This window comes from Alosa pseudoharengus, unplaced genomic scaffold, assembly GCF_046254945.1.
Source record: "Alosa pseudoharengus isolate Yale_2024_CS ecotype anadromous, Long Island Sound unplaced genomic scaffold, YU_APseudo_1.1 YU_APseudo_1.1_scf_1, whole genome shotgun sequence".
Taxonomy (NCBI): domain Eukaryota; kingdom Metazoa; phylum Chordata; class Actinopteri; order Clupeiformes; family Clupeidae; genus Alosa; species Alosa pseudoharengus.
The window spans coordinates 53,401,330-53,418,726 of NW_027468564.1; the positions used below are offsets into that span (position 1 = coordinate 53,401,330).

The window sequence follows — 17,397 nt, forward strand, 5'->3', positions numbered from 1 at the left end:
TCTCATTTTCATCAGTGTTGCCATGACATTAACTGTTGCCCAGTCTGACTTGTAGTCTTTGCTTTCATTTTGGACTACATATCCCAGCAAGACTTAAGTCTCTGGTCCTTGTCTTCATACCCCATTTTGCTGTTATATTTTTTTTTGCTAAGTTTTTAACCAGTTTGGTCAACAATCTGATTTGAAAATTTACAATGAAGTCTTTAAAGGTTGACGTTCCTGATAGTTTTCTTTTGCCCTAAACCTGCACACATGCACCCATACACATCAAGAATGTTTGAAAACTGCCCAGACACTTAGCTTCACAACAACAACAACAATAACAACAACAGCCCGTGCTACTTTTTCTTGGCACCTTGCACCAAAAACCATGTAGACATTTTGAGTGTCAAGTTTACATTACTAAAGCCAGATACCTGTTGCACTTTCTTGCAGTTCTTAACTCCATGTTCTTGACCAGGTACCAGACTTGGTGTAACGTGTAGAATGACGCTAGACACAGTCAAAGTTGGAGCTCCAGAACACCTGTATGACCCTGTACAGCTCATTCCATCTTTTAAGTACTTTTAAGAACACCAAAAAAAATTCTCATGACTTCATACAAAGTTTTCTATGTATTTGCCTTGACAACCTCATCTTCACTTTCCCCCCTTTTTTCTTTGTGAAATGCACTTGAAAATACTCTTGGAAGTATCTGCCCCCCCTGTCCTGGACAGTGCCCTCTACAGGGTGGGCAGACCTCTCAGACACTGTCCCAGCATTGTCCCCCTTATCCCTTGACATGTCCTCCTTTTTTTACGATGCTGTGTCTCATGAACATGTTGCCTTACTTGAAATGAGTTTTGGAGCTCGACACTCTTAACCAACCAGGTTCCATCTCATCATCAACCTCTTCACCCAATCAGCACGTTTCTCCTGGCGAGTCTTAGCCGGGTCCCAGCCGAGGCAAGGGGCTTTCGCAAGGTTTTTAGGATTTATGAAATATTGATTTCCACTCCGGTCTCCCCCAGAACCACTTCATGCTGACTTTGCATCCTGAGCAGCTCCCCATCTCTGGCTTGTGTAGAGGGACGGCTCATTTACCTCATCTAAAAAGAGGTTAATTGCCACTGTAACCAAGGCGATGTTTCACTGAATTTTTAGGTCTTTTAGACCTCCATGGCTGACGAAGGGGGGTGTTTGGGAAATACTCATGCTTAGATTATCTTTTTTATTATTATTTTGAGAAGCACTAGATAAGATGGTTTCTAATCAGAACACTGTTCTTGCCAACTGGAAAAAAATTGTCAGCATTCATAGATCATTATTTGCTGACTGCCATTGTTGTGTTTTACCTGTTCTTTGTATTGTATTGAAACTTGATTTAATGCATTTATGTTTATAATGTTGATAATAAATAAGGCAGTATTACTACAATGTAGCACTCTTATTAACGCCAATCCTGTGACCACCCCACACGGCCACCAGGGAGCAGTAGACCACCGGTGCAGACCGCTGCTGGTTGAGGCGCAGTCGTTTCAACTCCTTCTGATTCTGCTTGAATTTTTTATGTTTACATCCATTTCAGACTGCAGTTTTTTTTACACTGGGGGGGGGGGGGGGTTGTCAATGGGTAAACTATGGATCAAAGGGTAGGCTAGCATGCTTGCTTTTTAAAATTCTCTTGCTTTTCTTTCTTTCTTCCCTTTTTATTTTTCTTTCTTAAATATATATCGCAGCTGCTTCTTGTACAAACAGAGAAGAGCGTCTCACCGACTTGGTTCATTTTGACCTTAGATGATGTCTTGTGGGACACAATGCAGTTCAGAACCAAAAATAAGTGAACAAAATGTAGTCCCCCAAGAGCAGCCCGCCGTCCTATGATTTCACAGGAACGCATTTTTCGGCAAAGTATTCATTTCTGTCTCTGATTTTGTTGCCTGTCAGTCCTGAACCGGTCTCCTCACTGCCCCTGTGACCCCCCTCTCGTCCTCCTCTCTTATTTCTCCATCCCTCCCTCCCTCCCTCCCTCCCTCCCTCTTCCTCCACTCCCACGGAACTGAAATGTGAAGCGACGTCTGGGAACATTGAAAACCGATATCAAGCACATGAAGCTATGGACATTTTTATTTTTTCTTCTGTGTATGTGTACAGTACTCTGAAAATATCATAGATATGAGTGACTACAGCCAAAGCATGTAACATGTTGCTTTAAGCCTTAACCGGCTCCACACAAGACTTGACTTGTATGATGTTGACATTTCCACAGTGGCCTGTATTGGTTAACTAATAAACAAAAATAAGATTTGTAGCCTGATTCTTCTGTACAGAAGTCATGATTATATAAAATATATAAATTAAATATATATATCTATATCTATATGTATATATATTTAAAAGAAAGGGAGTTGTGAAAGCGGTCATGTGAATGCTTGGGGCATAATATGTATAAATTGCTGAGAGTGTGTTGTATTTTCTTTTTTGGATTTATTTGTAATTTTTTACAGTTATTTTGGTTGCATTAAAGATGAACAACTGTAAAAAGCGATGCATTAAAAACTCTTTGCAAGCAGAACCATAGCAACTACGGTGTCAAGACAAATGTCATGCTTTGTTGACTCTCCCATGCACCACAGTATACCAAGACAAGATTTAGAAGTATGATTTTATTTTAGAAGAAAAAACTCCAGCAAATCCTTTTTTTTTTTTTTTTTTTGGTTTTGTGCTACAAAAAATACAGACATTTGCAAAGTTTAAAAATAGAATTCTCTATCAGACAGTGTCCAAGAAATGGCTTAAATCATCAGAAGAGTAAAAATGACAGTTCTCTAACCATCACCATACACACCTGAATATAATTTGTTTTCCCCTAGAGGCCATAGCAAAAAAAAATTACAAGAACAGCAATCAGATTGCTTTACAGTAGCAACATTTTTGGAAACAAACAGGAGATTGATTTGATGGGATAGCTGTATCATGGAGCAAACGGAGTCATTTATTCATGAGAAACCTGTCCGCAGCAAATCCTCTCTCTTCCCCACCTCAAGTAGGATCGCATGAAATCAGACATCACAACTGTTTCTGCTAGTGACCAGAGGTCCATATGCTTTCATCCGTGCCACTTGATATTGTACAGTCTATTTTTGATTTAGAATTTGCCATTGCTTTTCTATAGCTCCCTTCAGCCAAAAGCATCATTGGGAGCTTCATAAGAGAGGTTAGCTATGGTGTTGATGAGCATGAGGGGACGGCTGAGCAGGGCCTTTGTCGTGGTGCCTTCAGCTGTGCTTTCATCTCCAGTAAACTGCTGTTCACACCACTCCTCCAGCCACTAGGGGGAGCTACACCAAGGCACACCAAACAGAATAACAAACTGAACTGCATGACCAGCAATAACAAAACACATGCAGTTTTTCTTTTGTCTTTCTTTTCTTTTTTTTGCATAGATAACGGAGACATTTGCTTTGGATTTCTAGTCTTCCTAACCAGATATTGTAAACGCTTGGACATGGAATAGCTTTTACACAGGCAGTTTCACAGTCAACACAGAACTGTCACAGGACTTGAAGCCATACTTTTCTATCCTTTGAAGACGAGTAGCTGTGTGCTTCTTAACAGTTAAGCTGAATGTAGGTCTAGAAAATGCATGCCTGTAGTAGGCCTATTTCTTCCCTTCCAGTTGAGTGGTGGCATGCTAATTGGCCTATTAGTTCCCTTCCAGTTGAGTGTTCAATGGTCACCACCATGTCATATTTCACATTTCAACAAACAGGCTCTGCCTCATTCCTCCTCACTCTTTGCTAATTATTTTCCCCCAGGCTACGGTCTCCTCTGTTCCCTGACTACTATGGGTCAGGGGGGACGAAAAGAGAGATTGCAGTTGACAAGAGAGAGAGAGGGACTACCAAGCAACATATGAGGTACTAAAACGTCTTTCTGGAGAGACCCATGTAAGTTGTTTTTTTTTTCTTTTCTTTTTTTTTAAACGCCTTTCTCTGACAATACAGTACATACTTTTTTAAAAGGTGCATTTATGTGCAGTAAAGTCAAGACACATCTTCGCAAAAACAGTCAGACGTCGAGTCACAAAGGACACCCACAGACGAAAACGACAAAAACAAATCAGTGAACTGCCATCTTGTGTCCTTGATGACGGTTCACTCACTCTCTTTGTCCTGTCTGCTGCATCTGCTTGGGCAATCCCACTGAAGTGTGCCGGGGGTCACAACCTCTGTCCCCAGCAGTGTGAAGTATGAATAGGAAGGCCTAACCTTTCACAGTGTCAGCTAATGAATCCACAGGAACTGTGCATGTGGTTGCTAAAGCAGCTCTCAAACCAGTCAATATCTCCTCCACAGCCCCTCCTTATATTCCTCTCTGAGCTGTGTGGTGCACTTGTTTAATCAACCACACAGGCAATCACCCCCCCCCCCCCCACACACACACACACATATACACCTCCCCCCTCATCATGTCTCCCCCTGTGTGTATTAAGGCAGGACAGTCATCTATAACGGTGTTTGTTTGTTGTTGTTTTTTAAGGAAGCGAGCAGCAGCACTATTTTCTCCAGAGTGCCTGAATCCCAAGTTCAGCTTTCTTTAACAGAAATAGTGGAATAGTGTAGTCCAGCAGGCTCTCCTCTTCAGTTCCAAAGGGAACATAAAGGCTGACGTGTGCTCAACCAGTCAGGTTGATGTGCAGGGGATTTTAGAAAGGGCCGGGTAAGGGGGGGGGGGCGGCCTCATACAATCAAAAGAGTGACAGCTGGGGTTGCGATGGGCGATCGGGGGGAGGACAGTTACAGAGGGGTGGGGGGGGGACTGCCCCTACCGACCCGCAGCCAAAGACCCAAGAGCAGGTGCCACTAGGGCCATCCACCCACCCTGATCTCCGCTTGGCCACACCTCAACACTACACTTGCAGCTCTTTTTGGTTGGTGGAATATGCTGGGGTAAACAGCATGGGGCGGAGATGTTGTGATGGATGCGGTGCAGCACAAGAGTAGTGTGCGTAAGTGTTTCCTCCTCCTCCTCTTCCTCCTCCACTCTCACATGACCCACGTGACTGCCAGGGTATGTGTGTGTGTGTATGTGTGTGTGTGTGTGTGTCTTGGGGGGGGAGGGGGTTACATCATTGCCACCGCTGGCCTTCAGCTGCCTCACATCTCTCTGAGTCAAAGCAGCCTTGACTTGCCAAACATCCGAACAACAACAAAAAAAAACTAAACGAAAGAGATAGAAAGCAAATACAGACTGCATACGAGCAAAGATAATTCAAGTTGAGTTGACACCCCGGTCTGTAAAAAAAACAAAACAAAAAAAAAAAACTTGCTGCAGTGTGACTGGTTAGTGCTTTGTTTTTAAACTGCGGGCAGCGTGGTGAAGGGATACTACATTACAGTACTACTCTCCCTCCCTGCGCCGTGTGCCCAAAGGCTCGTGGGGGCAGACAGCACGGCTAGTGGAGTTGCTGCCTGCCTGCGGCCTGGGTCCTAGTAACACACTGTCACTACACATTCACAGCCATGAGCGGCTCGCGCGTAATGAGAGGCGGCAGCAGCGCGAGCGTGGCTTACTCAGCGTCACCCCCAGGGGGCGTTGTTCTCATCGCTGGGAACGAGGGATGGGGAAGAAAGAGAGAGAGAGTGAGAGTGGGAGAGGCACATGGAGGGGAGGAAGAAAGAGGAAAGTCAGTAGAAAAATAAAAAAAATCATCTCAGTTGTCTCCAGAGGCATTTATCACAATATTAGACCTGGGTCAAATCCATATCTGCTGCATCTTGCGTCGAGATGTCACGCATGACATATCTGGGTTATTTGGAGCCACTTTTGGAGTGCTGCCTGGAATACAACTGTATTTTCAAGGACTCATGCCATCTTTAAACGTCGTGCCCCCACTTCCTTGACATTTGTCTCGTCATTGGATATGCATTTGACTCAGATCTACACCAAATTGCACTTTCCTTTAAAGCAGCAAGAATAAAATAGTCTGAACTGGCGCAGTCGTAGCCTTTGGGGTGGTTGAGGAGGTTGTGGCGGTCGGTCGGTCGGTCGGTCGGTCCTGCGCGTCTTCGCTCTAGCTGGCGATGAGCCGAGCCAGACTGCCATGCACCTGGGCCTGCACCGGCCCGTAGTCCACCAGCTCCCCGTCCACCGTGATCGTCCCCTTGGCCGAGTAGGGCTCCAGGCGGAGCGCCCGCACCTTGGCATAGACCAGGTGCGGGCAGCTGGCGTCCACGTGGGCGCCCTTCTCCATGGCCAGGAAGAGGCGAAGCAGGGTGGCGCGCGAGATGCCCGCCTTGATGTAGAAGAGGTGGATGAGCCCGTCTTCCAGGGTGGAGTCGGGCGCCGCTTGCAGGTCCTCCGACAGGTGCGACTGGTACATGGCCAGAACCAGCACAAAGTCCTCCTCGGGCACCACCGTCCAGTCGCTGGGCACCGGCTGGTCCAGGGGCACCAGGAGGGAGTCCGGGGGCCCGCCGCGAGGGCCCAAGGCCGGGGCCAGAGGGGGCTTGTCCTGGCCCCGCTTGGCCTTGAAGGCGTTGTTGGAGTTGCAGTAGTTGTGGAAGGTGTGCGTGACATTCTGGCCAGGTGAGGCTCTCGAGGAGCGGCACACCAGTGACGAGCAGAAGCCGTGGGGGGAGGAGGAGGTGGGGTGGGGGTGCGTGTGGGCCGACGGCACCTCCGAGGTAGTAGAGGACGACGCGGGACACGGCGGTGTGTCTGTCGATGTGGACGCCGCCGCCGCTGTCTCTGCTGGCAGGTAGGCCAGCTTGCCCTGGTAGACGCGCAGCGACGCCAGGCGCACCAGCGTGCCCACGGTGAAGCGGGCGGCGCCCACGTGCCGGTACTTCTCGCTCTCGATGTCCACGTCGGCCACGAAGCCCCAGGCCAGCGACAGGAAGGAGAAGAGCCGCTGCGGCTGCGGCGCCGAGCCCAGGCACACGGACGTCAGGTCCAGCCGCGCCACCAGGCCCTTGCACAGCAGGAAGCCGCAGCTCACCAGCAGCTCCTCGCTGGACACCGGCTGGGACCTGTCAGGAGAGAGAGAGAGAGAGACGCCGTGAGCTGACGCGCCGACCACGGAAGACAAAGGACACCGGCGGGCCCAGCTGGTGAGAGGGTGGAGAGGTCAGGAACCCCCCCCCAGACACACACACTTTACCCCCACCCCAAAAAGCCCTCTACCCCATATACCCCCACCCCCATCACCATCCCTAAATGTCACTCAGCCTCATCTGTCAGATCGGAGCACCAATTACGTCTGTGTCTACAGAGGGGTCAGATCCAGCTGTCATCACCATGCTTATGCTAATATTTGCACAGGGGCACGACCTCATCTGCTTTAGCGACAAACATGGAGCTTTTTACTTCTGCTTCTGTGATTGGTTGATCAGTTGACCCTTTTCTATTTAAGGGTGGAATTCACCGAAGATTTAAGAATGTGTAAAAAAGTAGCACTTAAGCCAATGTTCACATCAAATAGATCTGTCATGATCAGTGCAAACACATTGGCTCAACTAACTCAAATGTATTTTGAGTGCATCTGAAAACTGCATAACCCCCCTCCCCACCCCCCCAAAAAAAAAAAAACTCCCCCCAAAAAACAGCCATGGACACTGCCCCCTTTACTCCCCCCTACAGGGAGAGAACAAAACAGCGTCTGGATCCTTCCTCCCTTTGTGCGTGGCCGCGAGCGCTCTGCTGGTGGGATTGTGCGAGCGAAACCCCCAGTGTGCCCCCACCCCTCCCCTCTGGTCTGGCCCGCGCTGTTCCAGAGTGCTGCCGCAGTCCCTCCTGAATAACTGGGCATGTGCCCAAACATAAATAACCATCACAATGATGGGCACCCTCTCTCTCTCTCTCTCTCCCTCTCTCTCTCTGTCTCCTCCCTCTCTCTCTCTCTCTCTCTCTCTCTCTCTCTCTCTCTCTCTCTCTCTCTCTCTCTCTCTCTCTCTCTCTCTCTCTCTCTCTCTCTCTCTCTCTCTCTCTCTCTCTCTCTCTCTCTCTCTCTCTCTCTCTCTCTCTCTCTCTCTCTCTCTCTCTCTCCTCCTTTCCCCTCTATACAAGAGCGTCTTTGCCTTTTATTCCCCACCTCTCTCCCTACATCTCTCTCTCTCTCTTTTTTTTTTCTGTCTCTCTTTTTCACACACACACTCGGTCTCTCTCATTCTCTCTCTCTCCCTTTCTCTCTGTCTCTCCATTTCTCTCTCTCTCTCCCTCACACACACTTTCTCTCTTTCTTTCTCTCTCTCTCTCTCCTTTCTCTCTCTCTCTTCATTTCTCTCTCTCTCTCTCTCTCTCTCTCTCTCTCCTCTCTCTCTCTCTCTCTCTCTCTCTCTCTCTCTCTCTCTCTCTCTCTCTCTCTCTCTCTCTCTCTCTCTCTCTCTCTCTCTCTCTCTCTCTCTCTCTCTCTCTCACCCTGCATAGTGATGGATGGAGGCGGCCAGTGCGTTCCCGGAGCCCCCTGGAAGGATCCCCAGCGGGGTCTGAATGGCCTCCTCCCAGTCCTCCCTCTCCATCAGCCCGTTCACCACCTGGGGACAGAGCAGACAGAACCACGTTAGACGACAAGAACAGAGCAGACACAAGGGGGCGCTGCCGAGGCCGTGAGACGAGCCCCGCCGGCCGCACTCATCCCAAGGAGCCACTCACTGTGACCCCTCTTCACCTACACCCCCCCCCACGCACGCAGCCTTTCAAACAAACACTCGGCTGTGTGGTGACTCAGACTGAAAGCACAATGCATATCCGCAGGTACAGTATGTGTTGGAGTGGCTGATTAAGTCAGTTTGAAGGGCTGTTTCAAAAGTTTCCAGCGCCTCTGCTGTGCCAGACAAGGTCAAGTGAGTCCACGAAGCACAACACAAACTGCTGACTTCCATTTCTCCGCCTCCAGACTTCACCTCAGGAGAATATACCAAAGGCAACTAATCACACCACCAAGGACAGAGAGACAGTAGTGGTGGGGATTTCTATTAGCTCACCTCAAACAGCAGGCCGTCTCCCGACATGATGACCAGGGCGTCCCACTTGGTCAGATCAGCCTCTCTCACCAGCTCCCGTGCGTGGTTCTGCCTCTCTACACAGGGGGGAGAGAAAATCATCCATCAATCACTTAGGCAGTGACAGATTTCATTGGCCATGTCATATGAGAAGCCAGAACGCGGTAATAATTTAATTTGGCCAATGTATATAATCCATATGGCACCGGGGCCTGCTCAACAGCCCTGAAAGTCAACTGTGATTGGTTGGAGCACCTGTTCATTTGCAGTGCTGCGTGTTCAATGGAAATGGAGAGTTAATGAGTACGTTCAACATTATATTACACCATGTTCCACGTAATGTCCCATAATGTTCCACTTTATTAACTATGGCACCTGAGAGCTGTTTCAGAACACTAAAACGTCTGGGTGCAGTTAAAGTTATGCCCTTCAGAACACATCATGAGTTCTATCTATCACAGTAAGTAAGTGTTTATCAGATCTAGGACACAATTGTTCATTTTGTATAGTCGTTTTGTTGGAACTGTTTTAGTCAAATTGTTACTATTTATTTCACAACAGGGTCTACGTCAAGACATTCCCATATCAAGTAACAAAATAGACTGAAACGGACACAAAGGTATTGACTCAAATTGATACACCAAGCTCCTTGACTGAGTTGTCATGTGAGTAACATAGAACTTCTTAGAGTATAAACTTTGTTTCTTACAAATGTAACACTTAGAATATTTTTTGAGTGAATTGTACTCCTGCTGCCTGCCTGCCTCTAAGCCTCCCACCGTGCCTTCTATCCTCACTGCTGTTGGACATGTGTAATGTGAATGAGCCAATCCCAGATGAAACGCTGCGTGAGGTGAGGTGCACTCCAGCATTGCCTGGTATGTTCACCTGAGGGCCCAGCTCTCTTCCTGAGGTGATTTCAGGGAGGTGCAGTCTTGTCAAGTAGGCTTACTAAATAACCAGTAAGTAATCAGGGGCACACGGATGAGACTATTAGTCAGAGAGTAGAATGAGTGGAATTTCCCCATCTGCATGACTAGTTTCACTGGCCTTGAGCACGTAACATCTTAAGCACTCTCAAAGTATGTGCCCACTCACTGTGAGGCAACACTAACTGAAACCAGAGCACTTGCTGTTTAGATCCTCCAGACTGTGTGTCAGTATATTACATGTATTTATCCATTTGTGTGTGTGTGTTAGTATCTGTTTGTGATTGCATGTTGTTTTGTATAATTTTATGTGTGTGCATTCCAACAGCGTAGTGGCAGTAGCCTGCAGTGGGCAGCAGCAGCAGCAGCAATAGCAGCAGCAGCAGCAGTAGCCTGCAGTGGGCAGGTCACTCCCCTCCCTCTGCTGCTGCCTCATCACATACCACTGTCACCCTGGTCCACACCACACTTCCCGTCAGAGCTAGAGCTAAGATTAGAACACACACACACACACACACACACACACACACACACACATGCATACATGCATACATGCACACACGCATGTGCACACACACACATACACGCACATGCACACACACACTGCTGGCACAGGCATCTGACTCATACAGTACGGCCCAGTTTGTAATGTTCAAGAACGAGGGAAGTGCCAGAAAAGCGTATGCCAAAAAAACAGAGAAAGTTCAAAGCAAAACCACAATCCCATTATCCCAACAAAAACACAGACAGAGAACTGGTTTAATCACTCATAGGATGCACATTCTTGCTGTACTTCATGAAACTATGAAAAATGAATCTTTGTTCTTTGATCCATCCACTCAGCCTGAGGACATATTCTGCCAGGTCTTTTCTCCCCTGAACAAGCTGCCTAGTGTTTGCTACCCTCCCTCACTTACACAAAAACGGCTGTCCTCTTCACGCTTCATGTTCACAAATTAATCTCGCTGAGCATCTCATGTCGGAGCTTTTGAGCGATGCCTGGGAAGATTCACTCACTTGACGGAGGGGGGGGGCATTGTCCCTCCTCCGGGCTCCGGTTAGCACAGGCCTGTTAAACATGCTTAACCCCCCCACCCCCGGGGGAGGCATCTGATTACAGGCCTTTCTCTCTCTCTCTTCTCCCCTCTCCTCTCTCTCTCTTGGTGCCAGGCCCCCGGATCGATTCCCCCTTATCAGTCCAGTCACATCCCATCTGCCTATGCAGAGGCTCTGAAGCCAGTGATCCGAGACCAGCCAGAACAGAGGGAGGAGAGAGAGAGAGATGCCAAGTGGACCTGACTTTCACTGTAACACTTCTGTTTGTTTGCCACTCTCCTGTCTCTCTGGGTCTGTCACTCTGTCTGGGTCTGTCGCCATGTTAGCTCTCCTGTCTGTGTCTCTGGGTCTGTCGCCATGTTAGCTCTTCTGTCTGTGTGTCTGTAGTCAAATCAAGTTTCTTCCATCTAAGGCTGTTATCTAAGGTCAAGCCCTTTTTATCTTTTAACAATTTTGAAAAGGTGATTCATGCCTTCATTTCATCACGCCTTGACTATTGTAATGCCCTCTATGCTGGCACTAGCTGTTCCTCCCTCACCCGCCTTCAGCTAGTCCAAAATGCAGCTGCTCGCCTCCTGACTAAAACGCGAAAGCAAAAGCACCAGTGCTTGCTGCCCTTCACTGGCTTCCTGTTCGTTTTAGGATTCATTTTAAAATTCTACTCTTTGTATTTAAATCTTTAAATGGGCTTTCACCTACTTATCTGTCAGAACTTTTAAAACCACATGCTCCATCAAGGGCACTAAGGCCTGCTTATCAAGGCCGCCTTGTAGTCCCACCATCAAGGTTAAAGAGCAGGGGAGATCGGGCTTTTGCAGTAATTGGCCCTAAACTATGGAATGAGCTCCCACTACATATAAGACCGGCTCCTTCTTTGCCTGTTTTTAAATCACATTTTAAAACTTACTTTTACTCCCTGGCTTTTAACTCAGTGCTTATTTGTGCTTATTTCAAGGGCGTAGGTTTGGTCTGAGCTTTTGTGGGGACACTACCCACTGACCCCCCCCCCCCCCAAAAAAAAAAATAGATAATAATATAAAATAATTAAAATGTGCTACTGTCCAACTATCCATGATTAAAATGTGCTACTGTCCAACTTGATCTAACTATATTGTGTAGCCTACATAATCTGATTTTAATATGTACAGATATGTAGGCTATATTTAACATTTAACATTTATTTTCTATTTGGTCTGTTATGAAATCATGCATTGACCCATTTAAGCACAGCTCAGTTTTAAGAAACTTAAATACATGCATGCTTAGCATTTTGTGAAAAGAAATCATGAAGGCTACATTGACAGTGACTCTTAACCGTGAGCTGCCTGTATCTCTGATTCTAATATTTACAGATATCTAGGCGATGTAAGCACAGCTCAGTTTTAAGAAATGCTTAAAGCCGAAAGAACATGTTGAATTTGGTTTACAATTTATTTCAATACCGGATTACTCTGGAACAGCTAACTATACACGGGAATGCATTATGCCTTTGTGTTCGGTAAGGTCTGCTGTTTATTCTGATATATGGTTTGTCATGTGTTGCGTGAAGAGTGTGTATTCCACCGAGACGAATGGATGTGGAGATAGGCGCAGAGAATAATTATTAAATCTCTTGAAATTATTTTTCTTGCGAACTGTTTATCACAGCAAATAGTGGCTAGCTAGCACCGTTTAAAAGCTGAGAAAAGGATCTTTCATGTGACATGTGTGATGAGTAGCCTACTTCTCGAGGAGTTCAACAGAGAAGAATGGGTGAATTTGGACGTACTTCATATACCAAAGTGAAGCTGAAGCGCTGCGCAATGCTGCGCAGGAGACTGCGGCTCACTGGTAGTTACATTACATTACATTACATTACATTACATTACATTTGGCTGACGCATTTTTAGCCAAAGCGACTAACAACATGGTAAACAGTTTAAGTTTTAAAGCAATTCTCAACAATTTTAGGACAATTAAAAAAAACTGTAGAGTACAGTAAGAAATATAGCTGCAAGCATCAATGAGGGGGCCAAGCAGTCCAGCTCAGCAGGCCAGATTTGCCATGTAAGTCAATGCCGTTGCATCAGACATATAGGGCTGTATTTTGGGTCACCAGCGCATGGCGTAAAGTTCGTTATTCACCGGCGCGAAGTTGAATTCGTTATTTTGCACCTTTATTTTTTAAGCATTGCGCCCAGGGGTGTGGCAATTAACAACCTAGGGAGGGACCTGGCGCATTGTCTAAAAATCGCTATCATACACCACCTAAACCTGGTCAGAAGTCAATGGCGAGTTGTTCATATGCTATTTTAAGAGCGCATGTCAACAGTCATATTGGCAGGTGCACGCACCATCCTTCTATCATTCATGAATCCACACCAGCGCACGTCCATGCAAAGCATTACAAATTGCACGATTACAATGGTAAACATAATTAGAATAAAGATATTACGAAATACTGTACATCTCATGATGAGTAGTTATTCACCATCATTTGCAAAGTGATTAGGGGAGAGGCGAGAGACACGTATGGAGCACAGCTGAAGACGCACTGTCACGAGATATAAGCAACTCCTCTGCAGGATAAATGTTGTTTTATTCAGTCATTTGAGCAACATTAGGGTAAGTGTTGCATTTTCCAGCCTATGTTTTCGATGGTAACCCATTGTCAGTCAATAGTGAAAGTAACTGCATATAACTGTCTTTGACTGACTCCTTGGTGAAGTTAGTTTCACTTTGCCAATGAGTTCAAATAATAGACGAGTGCAAATGCGTGAAGGCTATGCTAGGCTTTAGTAAAGCATGGTTTAAGAATGACTATTCCATACGGTCTCGCAAGCAGCCTCCTTCAAATGCGCCGTTGAATGCCAAAATACCGATGCATTTATTTGACATATCGCGCGTTGCGCCGTTAAAGGGAATGACAGATGTCATTCTCATTGGTTTAAAATGATGTTACGCCCCAAACACACCCATATGACTGATTAAAAGACCTAGGAACACCTTGTTACGCCATGCGCTCCACTTTTGAGAACGAAACCCCTCCCAATGTGAACTGAACATCCTACTACATTTGAATAGACTTTTGACGAGTGACGATGCACTTTAGAATGTCATGATAGGGCCCATAGCCTTAAGCAGTCACAGCAAGTTCCATGCCATACAACCCAAGATTGGCTGAGTTACAAGGTCAAGTTTCACATCAAAACATAACTGATTTTGTGGGGCTGAACCAGGGCTGAGTGTCGCCGCCCCCTCACCGAGCCAACCCACCGCCGCAATCGCCCGTGTCCGTCCCACCCTGCCCCACTCTTGCACGCACGCTTTAGAATTAACTGGATGGAACTCGCTGTCATCAGTTTCACATCAAAAATAAAAGATCGATTGAAATATTATCATGCTTGCTGTGATTTCAATGCCCCCATAGAGGTCAAAGGTCACCAAATTATTTGTGCATCATCAGGATGAACCAGACGGTTCTATGGGCTACCATTGACCTCCATTGCAGAATAATGCAGCAACTACAGGCCAAAATACATTTTTGCCAATTACAGAGCCCCCTAGAGGTCAAAGGTCACCACATTTATTGAGCGTCCTCCTGGTGGGTCCTGAGGACCATGTACTAAGTTTGGTTTTGATACATGAAAGCGTTGCTGAGATATGAGCTCACTTCCTGTTTGGCGGCTTCGCCGCAAATTTCAATTGGCTGTTACAGGCGAACGCTTGTCAATTGTTCCAGAAAAAAATACACTGATAAGGCATGGTCTAAAGATGGTCTCTGCCAATTTTGGTGAGGATCAGCTGAAATTTGTGACATGCGAATACTTATTCATGTTTTTGATTAAATCCAATATGGCGGCCGAATCAATTACGATGACATCACAAGTTGGCTTGGGTCGGCCTAAGGACTTCCAACAGTATTACCAGACACCACTAGTGCGTTTTAATTCTAAGCACAACAGCAGCTACAGGCCAAAAGGCATGTTTCTTAATTACAGCGCCCCCTAGAGGGCGTCCCCCTGATTGGGTCCTGAGTCCGTGCACCAAGTTTGGCTTTGATACATGCAAGGGTTGCTGAGATATGAGCTCACTTCCTATTTTGTGGCTTCGCCGCAAATTTTGATTGGCTGTTACGGGCGAACGGTAATACTTCCGAAGACGAAAAGTGATAACTTTTGTGAGGCTTGGTCTGAAGATGATCTGTGTACAATTTGGTGGGAATCAGAGAAAGTATGTGACCCCTGATACATTTTAAGTGTTTTTGATGAAATCCAAAATGGCGGAAAATGGCGTCATAGGGTGCGTTGAACTTGGCTTGATCCAAGGATTCCAACGATACCTGACTTTTGAAAATCGGACCTACGGGTCAAAAGTTACGTGAGTGAACACACTTCCAACTTTGGCCTGTTGGTGGCGCTAGAGGGTTCGAGTTGCCGACATGAAACTTGGTGACATGAATCATGGGACCGTCCCCAATTAGTGTGCCAAATTTCCCAACTTTTTACCAGACGGTTCTATCAAAGATCCTTGATTACTCCGCTTTAACCCTATCTGGTTCTATGGGCTGCCATTGACTTCCTTTGCATATAATAATAATAATAATAGGAAAACGTAGAAACACAATGAGGTCCTCGCAGCTTCGCTGCTTGGCCCCCAATAAGTGCATCAGTGCGTGCTGTTTTTAACAGTTACGTGTCAGTTCAAGACGGCTGGTGAGTGCTAGGATTAGCAAGACTTGTAAGTGGTGCTATGAGAGGAGATGTTCTCTAAAGAGCTGGGTCTTCAGGAGTTTTTTGAAAATGGAGAGGGATGTCCCTGCCTTTGTAGGAACTGGCAGTGTGTTCCACCAACGAGGAAAAACAGATGAGAAAAGTTTGGATTGGCCTGAGCGTACCGGTGGTAGAGCTAGACGTGGTTCGTCTGAGGAGCGCAGCGGTCTAGAGCAGGGGTGGGCAACTAATTTCCCCAAGGGGCCACATGACAAACTGGGACTGTTGAGGAGGGCCGGACCCAAAATACCGAACTCAAGTCTGAACTCAATTCTGTCCAATTCTATTCTGTTCTTGTATAACATTAAGTAAATCATATGGTTTTGTTTACTACTCGTAAGAACAGATGAAAATGTGAGGGAGACCAAGGAAAAACAGCAATAGGCTATTTAATCTATGTCCAGCCTATTTAATCCTCATTCTCAAATGATTTTCTGACATTGACATTTTTTTTTTTCAGTTTTCAAAGGCTGATATAAAAAAGTACTACAATATCTATATAATTAGGCTAGGCCATGAAAATGTGAAGGAGTCAGGACAACCATAGGCCTGTGCCACCATTTCATCAACACTCAGCAATATTTCATCATTAAATCATTACCATCATTACCATCATTAAATTAACTCTATGCAGAATTAGACTATGAAAATGTGAAGCAGACAATAGCAGGCTGTCATTAGTTAATCAACATGCACAAAGAAAATTATTTAAAAAATGTAGGCTATGTTTTTGCTTTAACTTTATGCACAAAACTGTGATTGTCAACTCGCCCTGTGTGTTGAGCCGGCTGCTTCAAGCAACCTGTGGGTAGTAGCATCATACTAGTTCGCTAACATAAGCTTTGCAAATAAACTCAGACATATTTTGGTTACAGTGACGGGGTTATCCGAATGTAAACTGTCTATCTGCCAGTAACATTTTGAAATTAACACTTCGTATCTCCAACAAACAGCAGGAGTTCGTTCTGACAACCTTTGCGGTGGTGAGCGACGCAGACATAAGAGACACAAAACTTTGAAAGGTTTACGCCGACTTAAAGGCAACTGCATTGTGTCGACGCAGAAGCATAAATTCTATTCACCAGCACATCAGTGAGGGTGTTTACATCGTATGCATCCACGCACAAACGTATGGGCGTACAAATAGCAGTCGCTTTCAAAATAAAACCAACGATATTGATTTGCGTGCATTATTTCTATGCTAGGCTCTTGACTATTGTTCTTTCACGGACCTTACGCGGGCCGGTCAGGGAAGGCCACGGGCCGGATGTGGCCCGCGGGCCGTATGTTGCCCATGTATGGTCTAGAGGTAGCGTATGTCTGTATGAGGGCATTCAAGTAGTTATTATAAGTAACTTCAAATCAGCGTGATTTACCCGTATAGGCTACTCCACATTACACGATCTGTACGAGATGATCCACAGCACTGAAGTGAGAAATTATTTAACTCTTTGTGTAGCGCATGTGAGCGCTTTCCCCCCCATTTCCACCTGAATATTGGTGGGGACATTTCAGTCGTAATTTGACATTGGTGTGGACACGTCCTTCGGCCCCCACGCAAATCTACGCCCATGGCTTATTTGATCTATGCTTATTTGATCTATGTTATTTTCTATTTTGTACTGTTGGTCTTTTACATAACTTACTGATATGTTTGTTTGTACCACTCCCCCTGCT

The 17,397-nt window shown here is 46.1% G+C and overlaps 1 protein-coding gene across 1 annotated transcript in view; it reads right to left on the reverse strand.

Annotated features, from left to right (window-relative positions):
* Positions 1-5,979: 5,979 nt before the first annotated feature.
* Positions 5,980-17,397, reverse strand: part of LOC143133156 (sphingosine kinase 1-like) — a 29,167-nt gene continuing 17,749 nt past the window's right edge. Inside the window, exons 3-5 of the mRNA XM_076292930.1 lie at positions 8,967-9,061; positions 8,401-8,516; positions 5,980-7,013 (exon numbers count right to left, since the gene is read on the reverse strand). Of these exons, the coding sequence (XP_076149045.1) occupies positions 6,056-7,013; positions 8,401-8,516; positions 8,967-9,061 (1,169 nt within the window). The 3' untranslated portion in view covers positions 5,980-6,055. The remainder of the gene's footprint in view (positions 7,014-8,400; positions 8,517-8,966; positions 9,062-17,397) is intronic.